Source organism: Bos indicus x Bos taurus, chromosome 24 (genome assembly GCF_003369695.1).
Source record: "Bos indicus x Bos taurus breed Angus x Brahman F1 hybrid chromosome 24, Bos_hybrid_MaternalHap_v2.0, whole genome shotgun sequence".
In the NCBI taxonomy this organism is placed as follows: Eukaryota; Metazoa; Chordata; class Mammalia; order Artiodactyla; family Bovidae; genus Bos; species Bos indicus x Bos taurus.
In genome coordinates this window covers 34,347,395-34,369,022 of record NC_040099.1, presented here as the reverse complement: position 1 = coordinate 34,369,022, position 21,628 = coordinate 34,347,395, and the positions used below count along the sequence as shown (strand labels likewise).

Sequence of the window (21,628 nt, the reverse complement as noted above, 5' to 3'; positions counted from 1 at the left end):
CATTGATTCTCCTTTTAAAGTGATCTTTCTAACTGACTTAATAAATTATTGGCCAAAAAAGAATTCTGAACACAGACAGTATAATATTCTTAAGTGGTTGAATTAAGAGGAAAAAAATGCGGAAAGTATTTAGAAGTTGGAAGTATTAGAATGTAGTGAAATATAAAGTCCATAAAAATTGAGATGGAGTCTGGAAAGTAAAGGAATATGTCTGCTGCCGTATCAGCCTCACAGTGGCTCCTATAAGGACCAATGATACGATGCTTGGGATTAGAGAATTTGCACAGGCTATAGTTGGGATTTGTTTATATTAAGATTACTGGATCAGAAAGTGGCTTGTAAAGATATCATTTGATAATCAGCATTATTCAATATAGACTCCTCCCCAAAAGTTGATGTTCATACTTCTGGTTGAGAATTCTATTTAGGAGGATATAAGAGAGAGAGAAAGAAAAGAATTTTCAAGGAATTTTATCTCTTCAAATAAAGAGATCATTAGCGTAGAAAGATCTGACATCAATAATGTTTGGAATTCACTATTTGGGCTTAGAGCGTGGTAGCTTAAAACTTTCAGGACTTCCCTGGTGGTCCAGTGGTTAAGAATCTGCCTGCCAGTACCAGGGGCACAAGTTTGATCCCTGGTCCAGGAAGATTCTCAATGCCGTGGGGCACCTACACCAGTGTGCCATGAGTACTGAGCCTGTGCTCTGCAACGAGATAAGCCTCCGCAATGAGATGCCCCAACACCGCATTTAGAGAGTAGCCCCTGCTTACCATAATTAGAGAAAGCCCATGCGCAGCAACGAAGACCCAGTGCAGCCAAAAACAAAGCAAACACCAATGACAACAAAAAACTTTCAAAGTCATCACACTTAAAAGTCTGGCTAGACACTGTGTGTGTCCGTGAGGATATAAAGATGAAAGAGACATGATCCGAGCCCCCGAGGTCTAATGGGCCAGAGCAGCACAGGGATGCAATAAAGACTAGCTGCCTATGACCCACCTTGTGTCCCAGTGACCACAGCACTGCCTGAGCATCAGGAAGGCAGCCATAATCGTGGAAATACGGTGAGGTGGGTGGAGAAAGAAGAGGGCCACTGTGTGATGGACAAATACTTGACAGCCTTCGCTGGTTTTAGGATGGATCTCATGACCATCAGAGTCGTGACTGTGGACATGGCAGAAGCTCACCAGGACAAAGTGGAGGATGTAATCCCAAGGCCAAGTTCTAGCCGTCATGCAGTGTTTCCTAGAGTGAGAAAAGTTACTGACTCGCCAGGAAGAACTTTTTACACTTGCTCATTGTTAAAATATTTGCACCTTGAGAATTTTACTGCCTCTCCAACCTTCACTTTTGTCTCTGATATAAACACAATATGCTGGGTGAGAACCTATGACTCTGTTCACTGCTCAAGACATTGGCACATTCATCATTGTAAAGACAGCACATTGGAAGGTTTTATACACAGAAAGAGTGAGTTTATGACCTTAAACAATCCCCAGTAGGAAATGTCTGACATACTTATAGGCTTTTTCCCATATCTTTTCTTTCTGCCTTTGATCACCTTCCTACCTAACTTTTTTGAGACCTTGAGATGTCCTCCCTTCTCCCTTCATCTCTCTTCCCCTAGAGAGGTGGCCTGAAATGGAAATGTGTGTTTTTCCTTATTTATCAAATGGCCCAAATAGTCTGCCTGTTGAGCCAGACATTCTTCTAAGTATTTGATAAATCTTAACTCAGTAAGTCTGGAGAAGGCAATGGCACCCAACTCCAGTACTTTTGCCTAGAAAATCCCATGAACGGAGGAGCCTGGTAGGCTGCAGTCCATGCGGTCGCTAGAGTCAGACGTGACTGAGCGACTTCACTTTCACTTTTCACTTTCATGCATTGGAGAAGGAAATGGCAACCCACTCCAGTGTTCTTGCCTGGAGAATCCCAGGGACGGGGGAGCCTGGTGGACTGCTGTCTAAGGGGTCGCACAGAGTCAGACACGACTGACGCGACTTAGCAGCAGCAGCAGCAGCAACTCATTAAGTCTTCATAAGAATCATTTGAGGAGGAGGCTACTGTTCTTTTAAAAAATTTAATTGATTAATTTTATTTATTTTTTGGCTGTGCTGGGTCTTCGTCACTGCATGTGGGCTTTTTCTCTAGTTGTGGTGAGAGGGGTCTACTCTCTAGCTGTGGTTCGTGGACTTCTCAATCTGGTGCCTTCTCGTATTGTGAAACACAAGCTGTAGGGTGTTCAGGCTTCCGTAGCTGTGGCTCCCAAACTCTAGCGCACCTGTACAGTAATTGTGGTGCAAGGGCTTAGTTGCTCCTAGGCATGTGGGAATCTTCCCAGACCAGGGATTGAACCCGTGTCTCCTGCTTTGACTGATGGATTCTTTACCACTGAGCCACCAGGGAAGCCCAAGTCTACTGTTCTTACCACCCTCTTTGTTACAGATGAGAAAAGTCACAAAAAGAGATATTGGGGAGCTTTTATAAGGACACACAAAGAGAGTGAGCTGCTGAGCTGGGATTTAAACGCAGACCTCCAGCTTTCAACCTCCACGGGAGAGTTTCATCTAGCCATAGTTCTCAGGTGTGGATGAAGTCTGCTGCTGGCCCACCAGCTCCACCACTGGGTAGGCTCTTTTCTATTCATGAAGACTTTTTCACTTCTGCCCAGAGCAAGCTGAGCTCTCTACAGAAAGGTGCCTTTGAAATGCACAGGTTGACAGCTTTATTTGTGGATCCACACTGTGGTTTTTGGCTAGAGTTGGCTGGGCATGGGCTATGTGGTTGTCAGTCTTTTAAAAAATGGTGTAATATTCCCACTGTTTTTGTTGGATAATTGCATGTCTTTAATTTGTGGGATTATAAACAGAGCAGTAACCTAGTTTAGGAGTAGCCAGAAAAAGTTATTTGATATCCACTAAGTCAAGTTTCTATTTTTAGACACCTCTGTAGAAGCGAATATTCTTACTATCAGGAAAGGAAAGCAACATCATAATATACTCTAATTGGCATCTCCTGACTGGATAGGTTAAAAAAAAAAAAAAGCCTTCGAAAGAACATAGGCAATAATTCAGCTTCTTTCTCTAATAGGTAAATATGATTTTCCTCTTAGATATTATGAGAGTTTAGGTTTTTTCAGAATATGAGCTTTAAAGGGGGCAAAATATCATACCTTTTAAAATTCATGGATTTGGAACAGTGATTAAAAAAAAAAAAAAAAGACCTACCTAAATTTCTGCTTACCTTACTCATAAACTTCTGACTGTTGTTTAGTCGCTAAGCTGTGTCTGACCCTTTGGAACCCCAGGGCTGCAGCATGCCAGGCTTCCCTGTCTTCCACTATCTCCCAGAGTCTGCCCAAATTTATGTCCATTGAGTCAGTGATGCCATCCAACCATCTCATCCTCTGTGTCCCCTTCTCCTCCCACCTTCAATCTTTCCCAGCATCAGGGTCTTTTCCAGTGAGTCGGCTCTTCACATCAGGCAGCCAAAGTATTGGAGCTTCAGCTTCAGCATCAGTTCTTCCAGTAAATATTCAGGGTTGATTTCCTTTAGGATTGAGTGGTTTGATCTTCTTGCTGTCCAAGGGATTCTCAGGAGTCTTCTCTAGCATCACAATTTGAAAGTATCAATTCTTTGTTGCTCAGCCTTCTTTATGGTCCAACTAGGTTGAGATAAATGAAAACATTAAACTATGTAAAATATTTACTTATGTAGTAAATATGAAGTCCCCATAGAGTCACCATATTGGACATTCATAGTAAGTGACTGCTTTTTGTCACTGTTTTGTAATTTAGTTGACATGACATATTTGTAGGCAAAGAATAGATTATTTAGATTACATTTTCCACTGGAAGACCTTTAAATGGTTTGAAAACTTGAGCCTGATTTAACTGCTCTGTCTTTGAAGATGAATCATTCCTTTCATTTAGCACATTGGTATAGTATTTAGATTAACTAATAGGTTTGTATTTAGCCTGGCAGAATCCAAACAGCCAGATCAGATACATGCTCGTGGGCTTCCTGGGGCTCTAACAGAACTAAACACAGGGAAGAGGGCTCTAGTCACTGACTTATGATTAATGTGTGTAGAAAGTAATATTTCTACCCTTTTATGGATGGAGCAACTGAGGCATTGTGAGGTTAAGTGGCTTGCCCTCGATCATAAGCCTCTTTCATAGACCCAGGAAAACCATGGAGAGACATCCCTGGTGGTCCAATGGATAAGACTCCGTGCTCCCAAGGCAGGGGGTCCAAGTTTGATCCCTGGTCTGGGAACTAGATCCAGAAAGCCACAACTAAGACTGGCACAGCAAAAATAAATAAACAATAATAAATAATAAATATATATCAATAATATTATTTATTATCTAAGTCAATAAATTATTATAATTTATTCATAATTAATAAATCTAATATTAATTGGTAATATTTAATAAATAAATGATTTTTAAGAAAAGAAAGAAAATTATGTAAGCTGACCAGGATTTTACATCTAATTCTCACCAACTGTAAAATCTGCAAGTTACCATTTCTGTTCCTTCACAGGCAGGTTACAAACTGAAAGTTAGAAATAAAATGAGAGGTTACATCACTTTTCAGGGGAAGGAAGCTACCAAGGTTCGCCTTGACTAACAGAGCTGACATGGGTGCTGTTGTTCCCTCTGTTGATCCCACATGGCTTCTGTCCATGAGGATTCAATCAGCCAGGGGACCGCTGGCCGGGGTGGGCGGCAGCAGACTGTAAATCTGGGAAGGCTGCAGCTCCTCAGGGTCTTGAACTTTATCAGGTTTGAATGTGTGATTGTGAAAGTAAAGAGCAGAGAAATGACAGCATTCAGTAAATCAAAAGGAGAGAAGATCAAGACTGTCAGAGACAAGAGAAAAACAGACTCTGGGCACAAACCCGGCTGGAGACCTGCACAGAGCGAAGACTTCTGTGTTCCCTCCAGATCTTGCCTCCTGAAAAACAAACCCCTTTTTATCTAGGAAACAGTATTCTTTGTTATGTCGCATGGATTTTTCTTTTTAAATTTTCATTACTGAGGTTTAGGTCTTGTTTTAGAAGATGGGATGCTATAAGAAAAAGAAAAAACATAAAGAAAGGAAATCAGTTGGAAAAAAGTCTGGAATGATCTAGATTTTCCTCTATCAATATTGAGGCCCCTAGCTTCTCTCTCATACATCTTTTTTTTTTTTTATTCCTTAACAAAATGTGATTAATGTGGAGTAAGTCTGCATAAACAGCAATACGAAATTGAAAGGTAAAAAGCATAAGCAATTGAAAGGTAAAAAGCATAAGCGTAGTGAATGAGCAGGTCAATTTAATTAGTTCTCCCCCCATCCCTTATATCTAATGCCCATCCTCAAGTCTGCCTTCCTTCACGGCCCCAGCTGTTAATTTGCTCCTATCTCCTGCCAGAAAGAAGCTTCTAGGGAGGCAGTGTTGCTGAGGATTGAAGTTCTTGGAGCAGAGGACAAGGCTCAAGATTACTATCTTTGTCCAGTAGTCTGCTGCTGGCATTTGCAAGGGCGACAAGGAATTGCTCCTCTTAAAGGAAACAAAAAGAAGTAGATCTACGCTCGTATCACCCACCCTTCCTTTCCTATCATAATATGATAAGTAAGTCCCCACTGCTGTACAGAGAAAAAGCCCAAGAACCCTTGTGAATGGTGGGTCTCAAAGTTGAATGAGTGCTCAAAGTTCTTTTCTGGGAACTAATTTAGCTCCAGGGGGATAGGTGGGTCACCCCCTCAAATTGAAATCTGATGTAGTAGGTGTGACTTTGTTACAATACAGATATTGGTAATAGTTCACGATTACACAGCGCTTCTGATGTGCTGGGTCCCCTCAGCCCCTCACACATAAGAGCATTTTTAACCTCTCAACCATCCTGTAAGGGAGGTGCTTTTCTCAACCCCATTTTAAAGATGAGGAAACTGAGGCAGAGAGGTCAGGCAAGTTGTCTTGGTCCCTCAGCTAGGAAGGGGTGGAGTCATGACTCAAACAGGAAGGCTCACCCAAAGTCTGAGCTCCCTGGGCTCACACAGGATTCCCTCAGTGTGTAAGCTAGAGCAGACACCACCCTCCCTCCTTTTCATATGTTCATCATGAAGACTAGAGGAAAATCTGAGCGTGGGCACTTTTCTAGAGAAAGAAAAAAGGCTCAGACATCTCCCTCTATCTTGAAAGCTGTCTGTGGTACTTTGCCTAACCAGCTCTACAGAAGTGCCAACCTTCTAGACTGTAAACACTTCAGAACCAGTAGGTGCCTCTCTGAGTTCTTCTTTGCGCAGTGCACACTCAGAACTGTTGGGCAAGGGCAGGAAACTGGAGGACTGCATACGGGCAGACAGCCTTTTGGTCTTAATTCTCTGCATATTTGCAACATAGCTGGAGAGGTCATATTTCTGGGTAGCAAATGCAGTACTTAAAAAAAAAATTTATTGAGCACTTTTTCCCCCCTTTGATTGAATCATGGAGGAGCATAAGTTACTTAGCAAATTTCCAAATGTCTATCATCTCCTTTTTCTGCTTCTCCAATGCCCCCTGCCCCACCAGAAAACCAGTCACAAAGGTCTCTAGGCTGAGACAGCTCTGGGTCAGTGGCACGGGATGCTGACCCTAGAAAGGGCATCACCTAAACACACCTAGTGATACCTGCAAAGTCCAGAGAAAGCCCAGGTCTCACCTGTCTAGTGGGATGGAAATTTCTGCATCTCTTTCATCTTCTTGAGACATAAATGGTCCCTTTCTGTCTGATGGTCTGATTTTTCCCACTTTTGGAGGCTGGGTGAGGGGTCAGGATTAGATGAGGTGAATGATCCTCACCTCAGAATTAAATGAGGTGGAGTTCACCTTATTTGAGTGAAGAGATGAGAAAAAAAGCATCTTTAATTCCTGGAGCCCAGCATGAGATGACAAACAGAAGCTGAAGATGCTCAACGGCCTTTCGAAATTGAGTCTTGTCTCTAACGCTGCCAGAGAAGAGACGATTGAAAGGGCAGAAGATGTGGGAAGAGGCCCCATAGCAGGGAAGCCAAGAGGGTTCTCAGCTTCTACCCCCAGTTTCTTGCCTTGCCATATTTCAAAGTGGTGCATGTGTGTTCGGTGGCTCAGTTAGGTCCGACTCTTTTGCGAACCGATGGACTGTAGCCCACCAGGGTCCTTTCTCCATGGGATTTCCCAGGCAAGAATACTGGAGTGGATTGCCATTTTATCCTCCAGGGAATCTCCCTCACCCAGGGATCAAACCTCCTGCATTGGCAGACAGGTTCTTTACAGCTGAGACAGCTGGGAAGCCCATTTCAAAGAGGTTAAAAAAGGCTTAGGTGGACCTGAAGTGTGGAGTCGTCATTCACTTAGGGGATGAAGCAGCGACTCAGTGGAGGAAACTGAAAACACAGCATCTGACTCGCACAGCCCAGTGTTCAGCCCTAGATCAGGAAATTGGATATTCTTTGCTTCACCTTTGGTGAAGGGGAAGGCATCACTCAGGGGCGGGCCTCAGCATGGCTGGCAATCCAAGGCTTTACGCAGTGATTACAGCAGTAATTAATGATAATATATACCACACTTCATAACCCAACTCAACTTGCGGATGCCTGAATATTCGGATTGTTGCCTCCCACGTGCACTGTCGTTCTGCCGTCCACACCCTCCCCATTAGCCTCCGTGTGATCCAGACGCCGGTCCCTTCCACACACTACATTTTGACTGGGGTTCAACAGGTCTGCTTCGGAGGATCATTGATGCGGTGTAACACTGCCCCTCAGCAAAACCGCAGAAGTGGGCGAGAGGTTAGGAGTGGTTTGGCTTTGTAGTATAAATTCAGCATCAACAAATAATTCAAATGAGAGCTAATTTGGGGCTTCCCTGGGGGCACAGACGGTGAAGAATTTGCCTGCAATGCGGGAGCTCCGCGTTCGATCCCTGGGTCCGGAGATCCCCTGAAGGAGGAATTGACAACCCACTCCAGTATTCTTGCCTGGAGAATCCCATGGACAGAGGAGCCTGGCGGGCCACAGTCCAAAGGGTCACAAAAGAGTTGGACACGATTGAAGCGACTTAGCATGCATGAGCTCGGTTTAGGTCTTCAGTCTAGTGCGGGGGGCGGGGGAGGGCACGTTTGGGGAGTCCAGCTCAGGCCTGGAGTCCCCGGCTCTCCCGGGTCCCCAGGGCCTGGCACTCTTCAGCCGGGCAGCGGCCGCAGGTCCCGCCCGGCCCATCCGAGGTCTGGGCCGCCAAGTGGGGACTGTCAGGGTGTCGGGACGCAAGCAGGCCTCGGGGAGGAAGGCCGGCGCCGGTGTGGAATGTCTTTATCGAGATGGAGACGCAAGCTTCTTCTTCGCTTCTTTAAGCGATCACGGAGAGACACCTTTCGATCTTTTGTCAGACATCTTGGCCCTTAATAGCTAAATTTATTTGGTTTAAAGCGGCCTGGGGAGAAGCAGCGAGGGAGAAAATCTTTCGTCGGTCATTGGGTGGCCTAGATAACAAGCTTTAAAAGAGAGAGGGAAGAAGAAAGTAAAAAGGTTAATGGATGAGGGGAGGGCTGGAAGGCGCCCAGCGTGGGGCTTTTACAACGACCCTCCCCCGGCCGCCCCCTTATCGCGGCCCTAACTTACCCGCGGCGGACGAAGTACATTAAGTCACGTAAACAGCGCGCGGAGAGGAATGCCACCGCGGTGACCTTTCGCGCGCCCACCTCCGCGCCGCGCTGGCGGCCGCCGGCGGCGCGCGGGGTCGGCGCGGGGCTGCGGGGCCGCGATCGCCAGCGCCTGGGGCCCGGAGCCCGGGACGCGGCGGCGGGCAGGGGGCTGGGGGGCCCAGGGCACAAGGTGGGGCCACCTCCAGGCTGCGCGCGGCCCACGCTTCCGCAGCCGCCGCCACCTGACGTTTCTAAGCAGTATTTCGGGCTTTTAGAGAATTAAAACAAAACAACAAACCCCATCACCATCACTGTCAGGACTCTCTGGGCGATGACCTGCGTCGGAGTGACAGCGGTGGAGTCAAGTCGGGGGGACGCGCCCTCCCGACCCGGCGAGTGGGCCCAGGCGCTGGCGGGGTGGAGGGGGGTGCCGAGCTGACCCCGTGTCCTTCGCCCAGAGCGTCCCCGGGACGGGAAGAAATATGGTACAAGCGAGAAGGTCCCATAAATCTGGTTTGAAAAATAAAAACCAAAACCAAAAAAGAAAAAGAAAAAGAAAAAAAAAACCTCTCGAATTAAAACCATGCTGTTAAGTTAGAAATCGCACGTATTCATTTTCTTTCTGAAACGTCGCTGGAGCACCCGAGATCGGTGAAATGACAGAGGATGCGCTGCCGTTTGCGGGGGTGATCGCGCGTCCTCTCCGGGTCTCGCGGCTCCTCCGGAAGCGGCGCACGACGGCACCCCCCCCCCACCCCCGCCCGCCCCGGTCACCCTTCCCCGTTTGGACGCCAGGCCCCCGCCCCCCGCCCGATTGGCGGCTGAGTTCGGCTGGATTCGAGTGGCGAAGAGCGGTGTGGCGCGCGCGGCCCAAATAAATCAGCCCTGGGGACACGCCGCGCCCGGGAGCCAGCCCCCCTCCAGGGATGAGGAGGGCTGCTCGGGGAGGCAGGCTCGCTCCGGAGGGGCCACTCCCCGGGTCTAAATGATCCCTAGAGGAACGATTTCGTTCCAGATTAGCCAATCCCCAAGGAAGAGAGAGGCGTTAGGAAAAGAAAAGGAAAAAAAAAAAAAAAAAAGAAAGAAAAAAGGAAAGGAAACAACTTCTAAGGACACGACCGTCTACCTGGAGCACTGTGGAGGCCTTCGCCAGCTCTTGCGGTGCCCTTCTTCCTCTGCGCCCCCTAATATCCCCCACTTTCCCGGACCAGCTGGGGCTCTCAGAGGAAGCTCAGAGCACCAGGCCTGGGGCCCCTGGGAGGGTGGCTTTGAAAATGTGCCGCTCCCCAGGGGTGTTGTCCCCAGGGCCAAAGTCGATGTGTTGGGAAAACTGCAAACTGGAAGGGTCAGGCAATCTGGCTTTCTGTCTGAATCAATTCCATGGGTCAAACAGTTTTATTTCTTAGTTAATTGGCAAGAAAAATAAAACTAGTCTTGAAAAAAAATTTTGTGACCTTGCAAGAGAGCAAACAATTACCTCCCTGCCCCCACCTTTGTTCTGAGTAATACTAAAAAGCAATCGGAGTTCTGGGGCGGGGGGCGGGGGGGGGGGAGGTGGGGGCGGGGGGAGTAAAATGTCAGGTCCTTTCTCTAGCCTTAGAAATCGCACGTAGTGAAGTTGGTGTGCGTCCCGCCTCTCACCTCTATCCCGGCGGTGCGGGGGCCAGGGCACCCTCTCCCGGCTGCGGCGGAGTGGCAGGAAAAGCAGGTCTCTGGGGATCATCTGTTGTCCAAAGAAATTTACACGGTCACCCCCGTAATTGCAAATATAAAGAAATACACACAGCAGGAATCAGTTTCTTGCGGGTGGGGGGAGGGGGCTCGGTCTTTTTTGGGTTCAAACTTGGAGGTCATGACTCACAGCCTGTATTCCCAACTTAGCCAGAGGATTTATTTGTTAACTTGGTTTCATTAGAAATCACTTCACTGAGTATGTATTTTAAAAAAGAAAACTTTGCTTTTGAGAACAGACCTCAGAAACATTTAAGAACCCTTGGACTCAAAGAAAATCAAATGCCCACAACAGTTCTGTAACGGCTCACAGATAAGCTTTTGCAAAACTCAGTCTGCATAAAAATTAGGTCGGAACTCAGGTTAAAAAAAAAAAAAGAAAAAAGAAAGGCATTGGAAGCCCTGGTCGGAGCTAAGTGGACGGCGGACGCCGGGTTATCTGTTCGGGTAGATGCATTCGATCGAACCCAGGTTAAATTTTAAAGCCCCTGGATTCTGCTCCAGTCGCTAGTCTCCTTTCCAGAGTTTTCTGCCTTCAGTCTTTCGGAATTGCGGCCGCGCTGAAACTGGGAGCCGCCGCAGTGATCGGGGGGAGGTAAAGAGGAATGTAATAAAAGTGACTAAATTGGATGAGAACGGTTTATGGACCTTCTCGGTAGCAATTTGAAATTCAGAAGTGTTTAGCAGCAATTTATAACGAAGAAGGGGGGTGGGTAAAGAATCGCCGACTTTCTCCATTCGGTTCCCTCCTCCCTCGGGCTGCCAGGCCCTGTCCCCTTGTCCCCTAGGACTCACAGGTTCACAGTTACATCCAGAGGAAACATATATTTAGCCAGGAGGTCTCATGATCTCTAGAAACCCTATTTTACTAAGCCTCTACCTAACCTGGTTCAAATCTGCTAAGGTGCCTCTCCCTTCTCCAACTGGAAACACACACACATATATACAAAGACACACACACACTTCAGGGAGACTGACCTTTAGAAAATCATTTACTTCGATTTACCTAAAAAAAAAAAAAATTGTAAAAATCCATTCCCACAAAACAACTCCTCTTGCCCTAGTTAAAACTCTCTCTCTCTCTTGACAGCCTCCCGAGGTCACATCTGTTGGGAAAAATCCTTTTTGCGAGTGAAAGGGAGCGAGACATACATCACGGCTCCTGCCGAGGACGAACCTGCGGCCCCGCGACGCCCTGCTGACAGATCGGCGCTGATAACCCCGCGACGTTCATTTCCAGCCCCTCTGCCGGCCAAGGACCGTATCAGTTTGTACACAGTTGTGATAACCATTTGGAGGGAGCGAAGAAGGGGTGTGTATGTGAAGGCGGGGGCGTGGGGAAGAGGTATTTCTCGCTGGGACTGGGGAAGGTGACCCCCTCCTCTTGCCAACGACTTATCTGAGACTTACCTGAAGTTCTCCAGGGAAATTTCAGAGCAAACGGGACACCCAAACTCGGAGAGCACCTCCGGGCGCGACTGGCGTGGAAACCCCTTTCTACTCTGCGCACTTCATGGACTAACCTTTCGGTGCACCGTGACCCCGAATTAAAAGTTTCAGGTTAGCTGGGGAGTGCAGATGGGAACCTCCCGAAACTTCCCAGGAATTTAGCACATTTAGTAGCACAGAGATAGGGAGCTGGACATTCGAGTTCTTTCTTTCCTAGATCCCAGGAGACAAGACTCCCGACGGCCACCACGACCTGAGCCCCAGAGTCTCGAGAAGAGATCGGGAGAGTTTAAGGTCGGTCACACACAACTGTGGAGCAAAAAAGCTCATTTACTGGGTCGAGAGGAGAGGGGAAGGCCGACGGAGGAAAGCACGGTCCCCCCCTTATTCGGGGGGAGCGCTGACCCCGGAGCTGGAGCGTCGCTCCGGCTGTGGTGGCTGCGTGGGGTTGTGCGTGGTCAACTCCTCCCGCGCCATCGCCCTCCCCTCCCCCCAACCCGCCCCCTTGAGAGCGCGTGTAACGGAGGGCGGAGGAATGGGTGTGGGTCGCCAGCCAGATCAGGCGTTCTGCCACCTCCGCCCCTCCCCCGGCGTCCCGGGGATCGGCGCCCCCTGGATGGACTGGCCTCCTGCTCCCAGGACGGCGCTCTCGGCTCAGCCCACACCCGCAGGCTGCGCGGGGCTCATTGTCTGCCGGGGCGGCGCGATCCCCTCCCCCCGCCTCTCGGCGTCCCCTCCCCACCCTCTTTTCTCTCCTCCCCTCTCTCCCTCCTCCTCCTCTTCACCTCCAGCGCCCAGCTGCTCGCAGAACGCAGTTCCGACCCACAGCCTGGCACCCTTCGGCGAGCGCTGTTTGTTTAGGGCTCGGTGAGTCCAATCAGGAGCGCAGGCTGCAGTTTTCCGGCAGAGCAGTAAGAGGCGCCTCCTCTCTCCTTTTTATTCACCAGCGGCACCGCGCAGACCCCGGACTCGCGCTCTCCTGCCGGCGCCCTCGGCCTCTCTCCGCGCTCGGGAGCACCCTCCGCCACGGCTGTTCTCCATGCGCAGCGCCCACCCGAGGTTCGGCTGCTTCTTCTCTTGCCCCAACTCCCTTCTTTCCTCCTCTGCACCTCCCCTCCCTAGTCGCAGGCCCCTCGGCCTCGGCTCTCCGGCCCTCTGCGGGCCGCGATCGGCTCCGGGGGTGTCTACCTTCTTCATTCCCGGCAGGCTCCCAGGTTCCCGGGACACCGCGGACCAACTTCTGGTGTCTTTTCCTCTCCCCGAAGCGCTTATCTGCGCTCAGCCTTATCTCAGAGTTATCTTGGCGCAAAGGGGCGGGAGCCGGCAGTCAGGCAGGCAGAGAATTCTTTCTTGCTATCTACCCCGGGTCTGTGTGTGGGTATTAATTTTAGTATGGTTATCTCCGATGAGCCGAAGCGATTTGAGGAAGCGGCCCCGAGAAGGCCAGTCCGGCTGCGTTCACCTCCTCCCTCCTCCACCCCCTCCCAGTCTCCCTGTCATTCTTCCTGCTCTCCCGTTTGGGGTGGCCTCGGCTCCGGGGCGGTCTCACGTCCCCCCACCCCACCCCACCCCCTTGCATTTCCCCCTCCTTTTCTCTGCACTCCGCTCCACCCCGCGACGTCCGATTGTGGAACGGTCTGGCCTTTCCGTGGCTGGGGATGACCGCGGGGTGGGCCGGGGTGGCCTGGCCGGCGTGGGCCAGCCGGCGTGAGCGCACGCGCTGGCGGCTGCATAGGCGAGCGGTACCTAAGGTGCGTGGCGCCGGGGACGTGGGGTGGGCAGGAGATTCCGGCCCTGCGGACATCCCGCACAGCCTGCGTGTCCCGAAGGTCTGAGACTCCGGTCTCCGCCCTGGCGCCCCACCTTCCCAAGTCTGGGTTGAATTTCACTCCGGGGCTCGCGTTCTGTCTCGTCAGCGCAGTCCAGGAAGCTCTGGGAAAGCCCGAGTAGGAGAACGCGGCGGTTTCGTTTTCAGGGGACAGGTTGCCTTCCCTACGCTAATGATTTTCACGCGGGCAGCCCTCACCCCCAGGCATTTCGGGCGAGCGACCGCGGTACGGAGGCAGGATAAGGCAGCGCAGACGCGCATGGCTCCTTAAAAAGTTCCTTTGTGTGCCATTGGCCGGGAGGGAGCCACTTTGGGGCGGAAGGAAAACCTCGGCCAGTCTCCCAGTCACCCCTGGAATCTGGCGCGCGAGGATGAAGGATGCTGCGTCGGGGGTGGGAAGGGAGCTAGAGGGGATCCAAGCCTTGCGCGTGAGGAGGAGCGGGTATCCTGGCCCTGGGAGGACCCTGAGGCGGCTGCGCAGGCTCCATGCTCCTTCCCCACCCCTGGAACCCGGGGCTGAAAACGGGATTTTTGAGGAATTTCATTAGCTGGAGAGAAGAGTGGAGGTGAGACGCGGTGCAGCCCGCGCTTTGATAAGTCCTTTTAAAATTTTCTCTTCTCGACCCTGTCTCCCTCCCCATCTTGTCTCAGGAGCTAAAAGTCAGCTTGCAGCGGCGCCGGACCGTGGATGGCCTTGACTGACGGCGGCTGGTGCCTGCCGAAGCGCCTTGGGGCCGCGCCCCCTGCGGACGCCAGCGACTCCGGAGCCTTTCCAGCGCGGGAGCCCTCCACGCCGCCTTCCCCCATCTCCTCCTCTTCTTCCTCCTGCTGCTCTCGGGGTGGGGAGCGCGGCCCCGGCGGCGCCAGCAACTGCAGGACGCCGCAGCTCGACACGGAGGCGGCGGCGGGACCCACGGCCCGCTCGCTGCTGCTCAGTCCCTACGCCTCGCATCCCTTCGGGGCTCCCCACGGACCTTCGGCGCCGGGGATCTCGGGCCCCGCGGGCGCCCTGTCGAGCTGGGAGGACCTACTGCTCTTCGCTGACCTCGACCAAGCGGCGACCGCCAGCAAGCTGCTGTGGTCCAGCCGCGGCGCCAAGCTGAGCCCTTTCGCGCCCGAGCAGCCGGAGGAGATGTACCAGACCCTCGCCGCCCTCTCCAGCCAGGGGCCTGCAGCTTACGACGGCTCGCCCGGCGGCTTCGTGCACTCGGCGGCTGCAGCCGCTGCAGCCGCGGCCGCCGCGAGCTCCCCGGTCTACGTCCCCACCACGCGCGTGAGCTCCATGCTGCCCGGCCTGCCGTACTTACAAGGGGCGGGCGGCGGGCCCGCCAATCACGCGGGGGGCGCGGGCGCGCACCCCGGCTGGCCCCAGGCCTCGGCCGATAGTCCCCCGTATGGCAGCGGAGGCGGCGCGGCGGCCGGAGGGGCGGCGGGGCCCGGCAGCGCCGGCTCGGCCGCGGCGCACGTCTCGGCGCGCTTCCCCTACTCTCCCAGTCCGCCCATGGCCAACGGCGCGGCCCGGGACCCCGGGGGCTACGCGGCGGCCGGCGGTGGGGCCGCGGGCGGCGTGAGCGGGGGCGGCAGCGGCCTAGCGGCTATGGGCGGCCGCGAGCACCAGTATGGCTCGCTGTCGGCCGCGCGGCCGCTGAACGGGACGTACCACCACCATCACCACCACCACCCGAGCGCCTACTCGCCCTACGTGGGGGCCCCGCTGACGCCCGCCTGGCCCGCCGGACCCTTCGAGACCCCGGTGCTGCACAGCCTGCAGAGCCGCGCCGGAGCCCCGCTCCCGGTGCCGCGCGGCCCCGGCACAGGTAAGGGGCAGGGTCGCGCCGTGGCGTGCGGGTTGGAGGGCGCGAGGCGGGTGTGGAACAGCGTTTTGAACTGGGCCCTGTTTCCGGGGCTCTCCTGGTGTGGATGCCCGGAGTCTGGCCGCGTTGCGATGGGCTTCTTTGCACGAGAGAGACTAGATGCGCCGGTACGCCTCAGTCCAGGGACTGCAGTGGGCCGTTGGGAAAAGTGAGCCCAGGAGAGACCTGGCAGGGCCTGAGCCTGGTCGCAGACCTCAGTTTTCCCGGTGGAGGCGTGGGACTCCCATTTGGGAGGGTGATTTTAGGCGAGTGCTGAGCGTGGCAGTCACCCTCTCCTCAGATACAGTCGTACGCAATTCAGCTCTCCAAAGATCGAGAGTTGAGTGTGTTTTTCTCAAGGAGAGTGTTTTTATTAAAAGAGCCCCACGGTGGAAAAGGACCTCGTTGGCATCTCCCTGCGACTCGTTGGGAGGGAAGGCAGAGAGGTCAGCCTCGTGACTGTCCCGAGGGAAAGCTGGTGGAAGGGCCCTTTCGCTTGGCATCAGCAGGCGGGGTGTCTGCGGCTGCTGCTCCCGTCTGCGCCCCACCCCCAGGCTGGGACCAGGGGTACCCCAGCACCCACACCTATTCCTCCGCCAGAGTGCACGCCAGTAATTTTTCACTTTCCAATCCCACTCATGCTTTCCATTCCAGTGTCTGGGGGCAGTTTGGGGTGAGCTGGGAAGAGTTGTCAAAATTCCTGCAAATGCGCGCTCTTGAAGAGCGGTTGTCCTGCTCAAGCTGGGAGGGTGTGAACTGTTCTCTGGCCCGACGGAGGGGTTTTGGCTTCTTTCCTCAGCCGCAGGGTTCTGGATCCTTCTTCGTGCTTTCAGGGGTCTGTCTTTGTATTTCACGCGTTTGCTATAACTTGACAGTTTCCTAAGACCAAAAAAAAACAAAAACAAAAAACTTTTGGCCCATTGCTTCTTTAAAGGGGTGTTGTGGGTGTCAGAAGGTGGCAAAGACAAGGAGGCCTTTCACCCTAAGTTATCCTACCTGGGATTCGCACTCCCCAGGGCTGGACTCCTCATTTAGGACTTTTAGGGGTCCTAGTTAGTGAGGGTCAAGTGAGGCACAGCCAGTCTTGTGCTCAGGGACAATCTGGGAATGCCAGTGGCCTGAAGGTGAAGGATCTGACTTGAATCTCCCTCTCTCAGTAACATTGGGCCGAAAATCCTTAAAGTCTGTGGGTCTGGGAGTAGAGTGGGGGTGGGGAGGGACCCCGTTCAGGTTTGGAGACTGCATAGAACAGAGCCAGGTCACCCTTGCTGCTGCATGGGGACCCATGTCTGGCTCCTGGGAGCAGAGAGACTGGGAGACGAATCTTCAAAGGATGGGGAGGAGATGGTGGTTGGGGTGTGAGGCGCTTGTCAAGTCAGGAATCCAGCAGGGAATCCGAAAGGTTGTGTGAATTGGGTTGGGGGCAGTTCTGCCGGCCTGACGGGACACACCTTACCTGACCTCCATTTCCCTTTGCCCCATTTCAGCATTTCACGGGACAGAGGAAGAGCAGCAGTCCAGAAGGCAGTATGGGAGTCTTGGGATGTTTAAACTGACTGGTTCTGTGAAGAAAACCCTTTTAGAGGGGTTGGGTGCAGTTACAGACAAGTTATAAGTTATTTCATTTTAAACGTAGTTTATCCTTTCACTGTTTTTTTTGCTTTCTGGGTAGATGCTGCAAAGTTAGAAAAGTCTTGTATAGATTCAGAGTGTGTGTGTGTGTGTGTGTGTTTAAAGGAGAGGGGCTTAGGAACACCTAACTTTTGTGTAAAGAGTATTTTAAGAAGGCAGGAAGCTGCTGAGAATAAGCCAGTCTGGGAGCTGGGGAGACGAATGACCCTAATTTTGCTTGTCCCCACAGGTATTCCCCTGCTAGAGAGACCTTGACCCCCAGCCCCTCTCCTCCCAGGTTCCTTATTCTCTGCTTCTCCACTCTGATTAAAAAAAAAAAAAAAAAAATGGAGGCATTCTTTTAACTGATTTGAGTGGATGGCAGGGCTCAGTGCTAAGGCAGGGGTGTGGTTGGGTGCTCTGGGAACCTGGTGTGTCCACCTCTCCCTGGTGCTGGTGGGTGTGTGGTGGGGAGGCTGGGGGTGAGCTCTGTCCCCAGAGGCCAGTGCTGTTCCAAGCTGCTGCTGAATTGGGTTCCATTCTCAGTCTGGGGATGACTTCACCCTTCTCCTCAGAGTCTGTCACTCCCCGGGGCACCCAAAGCAGACAAGTTAGGATGAATAGGGGGCCTATTGGGGGCCTGTTGGTGAGAGAGCTTCCAGCACAGTTGGATTTTGTGCTTTATAAAAAGTTGCATTTTGCTTATAAAATCGAAGCTACCCAACAAGGAGCGGGAAAAGTATGGAGGGAATGGGAGCTGTAGATTTCACTTACTTAAAAATAGGTAAACTTCCTAAATTTTATTTATCCAAGCAGGGCTTTACATTTTGTCTCTAGGTTTTCAGCCAACCAAAGAGATTTACCTGGGGCGCTCACAGTCTTCTATTGGGAGTTTCTTTATTGTTCCCAGCCTGTGAGGAGGCCAGGCATGGGGCTGGGTTCTCCAGGGAATGCCCCACTTCTCCATGGAGAGGGGCTCTGATAGGTAACATTTTAAAGTCAACAACAAAGACAAATACCTTGTTTAACTTCAGTGTCCTTGAAGTCCTGAGCATTTTACTGATTACCGTAGTCAATAGTGGCTTTTAGGGCGGAGAAGAATAAATCTCTGTGATGTGTTCTAAGTTGCAGTATCCCCATGACAACTTTGAACTGGGGTTATGGGGGTGCTAGTTTCTTTTAAATTTATTTCTTGAGGAGGAAGGAAACTTGTTTTGCAGGGAAAATAATATTAATTGAATTAAAGATTTTTGTGTATCCAAATCAGACTGAAATATCTTTACAAAAGCTGATGGTAGACACAAGCTATAAACCAACCACTGACAAATAGAAAGAATAGAAAGTTTTGCTAACATAGTCTTCAAATAAATTCTAAAGTGTCATGTTTATTTACTTTAAAATTTGATTCAAAATGCCCCTTGAAGAAAGCCAAATTGTAACATTTAAATTTTGTGTAATATAAATAACTCTAAACAGTTACTTTAAAGGAAATATTTTCAAAAGTACTTGATAAGTACCCATCTCACTTTAGTTAATTGTTCATATTTAGCTGATTTAAGGGAAAGTAATAAATGTTAAAATCATTTACTCTAAAGGCTTTTTTTTTTAAGTTAGCAGGTTTAGGTTAATTATGAACTTTGGAAAACTAAGCAAACAGTAAAATGACAAATACTAATTTAAATAGATGACATAAGTTTAAATTTTAGTGTAGGAAAGTAGGAAAAACTTTGATTTAGCACTGGAATAGTGCTGGTAATTTTCTGAATCCATTCAGTATCGACCATTTGTAGAAATTTTGTAGACTGTAGCAATTAGACCCATTTTAAAATCGTAATATTTTAGTGTTTGGTTTTTGTGACATGAAAATTAAACTAACATTCATCTCTGTTCTTACTAATTTCTTACTGCGTTTCCCCCCCAGGAGTCATTATTAATTAATTGGTAAAAGTGCTCAAGAACAATATTTCTAATTTCAGTTGTCTATTCTTTATGGAGGAAAAGGAAGAGTGGTGGTAGCCATAGCAAATACTTTCAAAAAATTACTTGAGATAAAAGAAGACAGCCTTGTTATGTCCCGGGGTATTTGCGGGGATATTTGCGGGTGGGGCCTGGGGTGAACGATCACTGTTAATACTGCAAAGCTTACTCGGGTTTTGGCAAGTGGTGTATTGTAATTATGATGGATTTCAGTTTTGAAAAGCTTGGGAACAGCGGGAAAGGAGAGGTCAGGGGGCCCACACCGACCACCCCAAGGCTCATCTCAATTCCGAGGTCCTTGGGGAGACGGAAGGCGGATGATCCGGGCCGGGTTTCTAGCTCTGTCACCGGACTTTGCAGGGCTTTGCACGGGGCGCGCCCAGGGGTGCAGAAGTATTGGACAAATAATGGGTCAACAGATCGGTCGCGGTGACATCTACAGCCGGCTCCCGGCCGGGCCGCCGAGCAGAAAGGCGCGGGAGCGGGCTCGGGGGACTCTGGGTGCGGGTTTATAGGGTTCGCGGGGTCGGGCGGGCGAGCGCGCGCGCGGTGGGACCTCACCGGCCTCTCGTCCCGCAGACCTGCTGGAGGACCTGCCCGAGAGCCGCGAGTGCGTGAACTGCGGCTCCATCCAGACGCCGCTCTGGCGGCGCGACGGCACCGGCCACTACCTTTGCAACGCCTGCGGTCTCTACAGCAAGATGAACGGCCTCAGCCGGCCCCTCATCAAGCCGCAGAAGCGCGTGGTGAGTGCGGGCGCCGCCTTCCCCCGCGGCCCGGGCCGGAGCCGCGCGCTGCCCGCGGGGCCCGGGTGTCCCCGCCCGACCCGGCCCGCACCTGTGCCCGCGGCCTACAGCGGACCCGAATTGGGGGTCCCGGGTAGTTTTAGCGCCCACTGGGGCAGATCGTCCCCGAAACTAGCCAAAGGGGAATGAAGGCAGCCCTCTGCTCAAATTCACACAGAGAGTGACATCCTTAAATAGGAGAACAAAAAAAAAAAAGGAAGGTGTGGTGTGCTACTGTCTTTTTTTAAAAAGTACCAACCCCCTATCTTTACACATCTCTAGATGTACTTGCAAATGCACTGAAATAATTTTGGAAGGAGATCCAAGGAATGAGTAATGTTAGTAACCTCCAGGGAGAGAAACAGACTACAGCCCCAGATCAAGTGAAGGTTTCTTTTCACTGTGGACTCTTTGGTTTGGAGTCGATTCTTGAGGAGATCTAGCTCCTCTGTAACATCCCGTAAAACGTATGTTAAAATGGAACCCACCGCCCTCTTGTCCCCAAGGCTCGACTTGAATCCCTTTGACTCTGTCGTTTCCACCTCCGGGCCCCGTCCACCTCTTCAGATTAGTTTTAGCTCCAAATTCCATCCGTCCTTTGGATTGTCCTTGAGTCTAGTGAAAAATTTATTTACTCTAACTTTTGTTATTTTGAAATCTGGCTGTTCAGAGAACTACTGTTCATAGAACTTGAGGGGAAAAATGCAGTCTGCACATTTTTCTCAAGTAGAAGATTTTCACCATCCCAACACATTTCACTATGATTTAAAGTGTGGGAATTCTGATTTTCTTCAGGGATTAATCTCTTATTGTCCCCTGTGTTTTTAAGAAGGAAAGGGTATTTACTGCTGTTCTGATTAGAGAAAATAAATGAAAGCTTTCACACGCCCCACTGTAAGGCTAACATTTGTTTAGCCAAGTACTCATACTCTAATACCTTTTAAAGTAAAATATTTTACAGTTAGATGCCAGACATCTTAAGTATCCAAGTAATTTATTTAATTGTTATACTCTAATTAGCAGGAACAAATGCTACACATGTTGTTTGTGTTAAATAGATTAGAGTGAAATTGCATCACAATGTGAGTCTGCCACCTTAAAGAGAAGCAATTAGTTTTATGGTTGTTTTGTTTTTAATGCATTTAAAATAAAGTGGCCGAGGTTAATTTAATGAGTGTATGTGCCTTAAACTTGTTAGTCACCCGCAGCTTAGACTTTGCTTCAAAGGGCATCCTTAACTTCTGTGCCTGACTCCCTGTGTTTTTTCATTTTTCTTACATGCATCGTATTTTAAAAGTACTGCTGGTAAATATTCCAAGGAAGTTCCTTGACTTCATGCATTAGCCAATGTATGCACAATGAAAGAGATGATTATTTTTTTGGAAAGGCACATTGAACAGAGTCCTGATTGAGCCCGGAAAGGCAACATTTTCTCAAGATTTAGCAAAACGCTGGCAGAATACTAGCCATTTCGTTTCTAGTGGCATTTTAAATTTGATCTGTTAACATCCATATTTAGAGAGTGGCCTTAGTTTTGTGCACTTACCAGTAAAAATGACTGTTAACAGGAAACACAAAACCCAGTTTTAACATCTCTGAATCTATTAGTTTTCCTTCTGTATGGCAGGTGTCTTGGCAGTGACCAAGGTCCGACAATGTGCTTTGTAAATGGGTTATAAATGATACCAATTGAAGGGTGTGTCTATCAATTAGTTCTCCTGTGGGCTTCTTATTTATGG

The 21,628-nt window shown here is 50.4% G+C and overlaps 1 protein-coding gene and 2 long non-coding RNA genes across 7 annotated transcripts in view; 1 reads left to right on the top strand and 2 right to left on the bottom strand.

Moving 5' to 3' along the window:
* Positions 1 to 837: 837 nt before the first annotated feature.
* On the bottom strand, positions 838 to 3,473 carry LOC113882894. 2 transcript variants are annotated; one of them, XR_003508470.1, is made up of 2 exons: positions 3,433 to 3,473; positions 838 to 1,249 (listed from the first exon to the last, which is right to left on the bottom strand). It is a non-coding gene; the product is annotated as an uncharacterized LOC113882894 (long non-coding RNA). The 2 variants fall into 2 exon arrangements; XR_003508469.1 differs by lacking the exon at positions 3,433 to 3,473 and adding an exon at positions 3,248 to 3,341.
* A 4,589-nt stretch (positions 3,474 to 8,062) lies between these two features.
* Positions 8,063 to 12,784, bottom strand: LOC113882684. 3 transcript variants are annotated; one of them, XR_003508420.1, is made up of 4 exons: positions 11,797 to 12,784; positions 11,365 to 11,392; positions 10,297 to 10,378; positions 8,063 to 8,505 (listed from the first exon to the last, which is right to left on the bottom strand). It is a non-coding gene; the product is annotated as an uncharacterized LOC113882684 (long non-coding RNA). The 3 variants fall into 3 exon arrangements; XR_003508421.1 differs by having other exon boundaries at positions 12,621 to 12,784; XR_003508419.1 differs by lacking the exon at positions 11,797 to 12,784 and adding an exon at positions 11,539 to 11,628.
* Positions 12,785 to 12,806: 22 nt separating this feature from the next.
* The window catches only part of GATA6 (GATA binding protein 6), a 32,214-nt gene continuing 23,392 nt past the window's right edge, over positions 12,807 to 21,628 (top strand). The window contains exons 1-3 of one of the 2 annotated variants that reach the window (XM_027525680.1): positions 12,807 to 12,894; positions 14,315 to 15,480; positions 19,684 to 19,850. In XM_027525680.1, the coding sequence (XP_027381481.1) occupies positions 14,352 to 15,480; positions 19,684 to 19,850 (1,296 nt within the window). In that variant the 5' untranslated portion in view covers positions 12,807 to 12,894; positions 14,315 to 14,351. Of the gene's footprint in view, positions 12,895 to 13,427; positions 13,587 to 14,314; positions 15,481 to 19,683; positions 19,851 to 21,628 lie in introns of those variants that run through there. The other variant, XM_027525681.1, reaches the window with a different exon arrangement.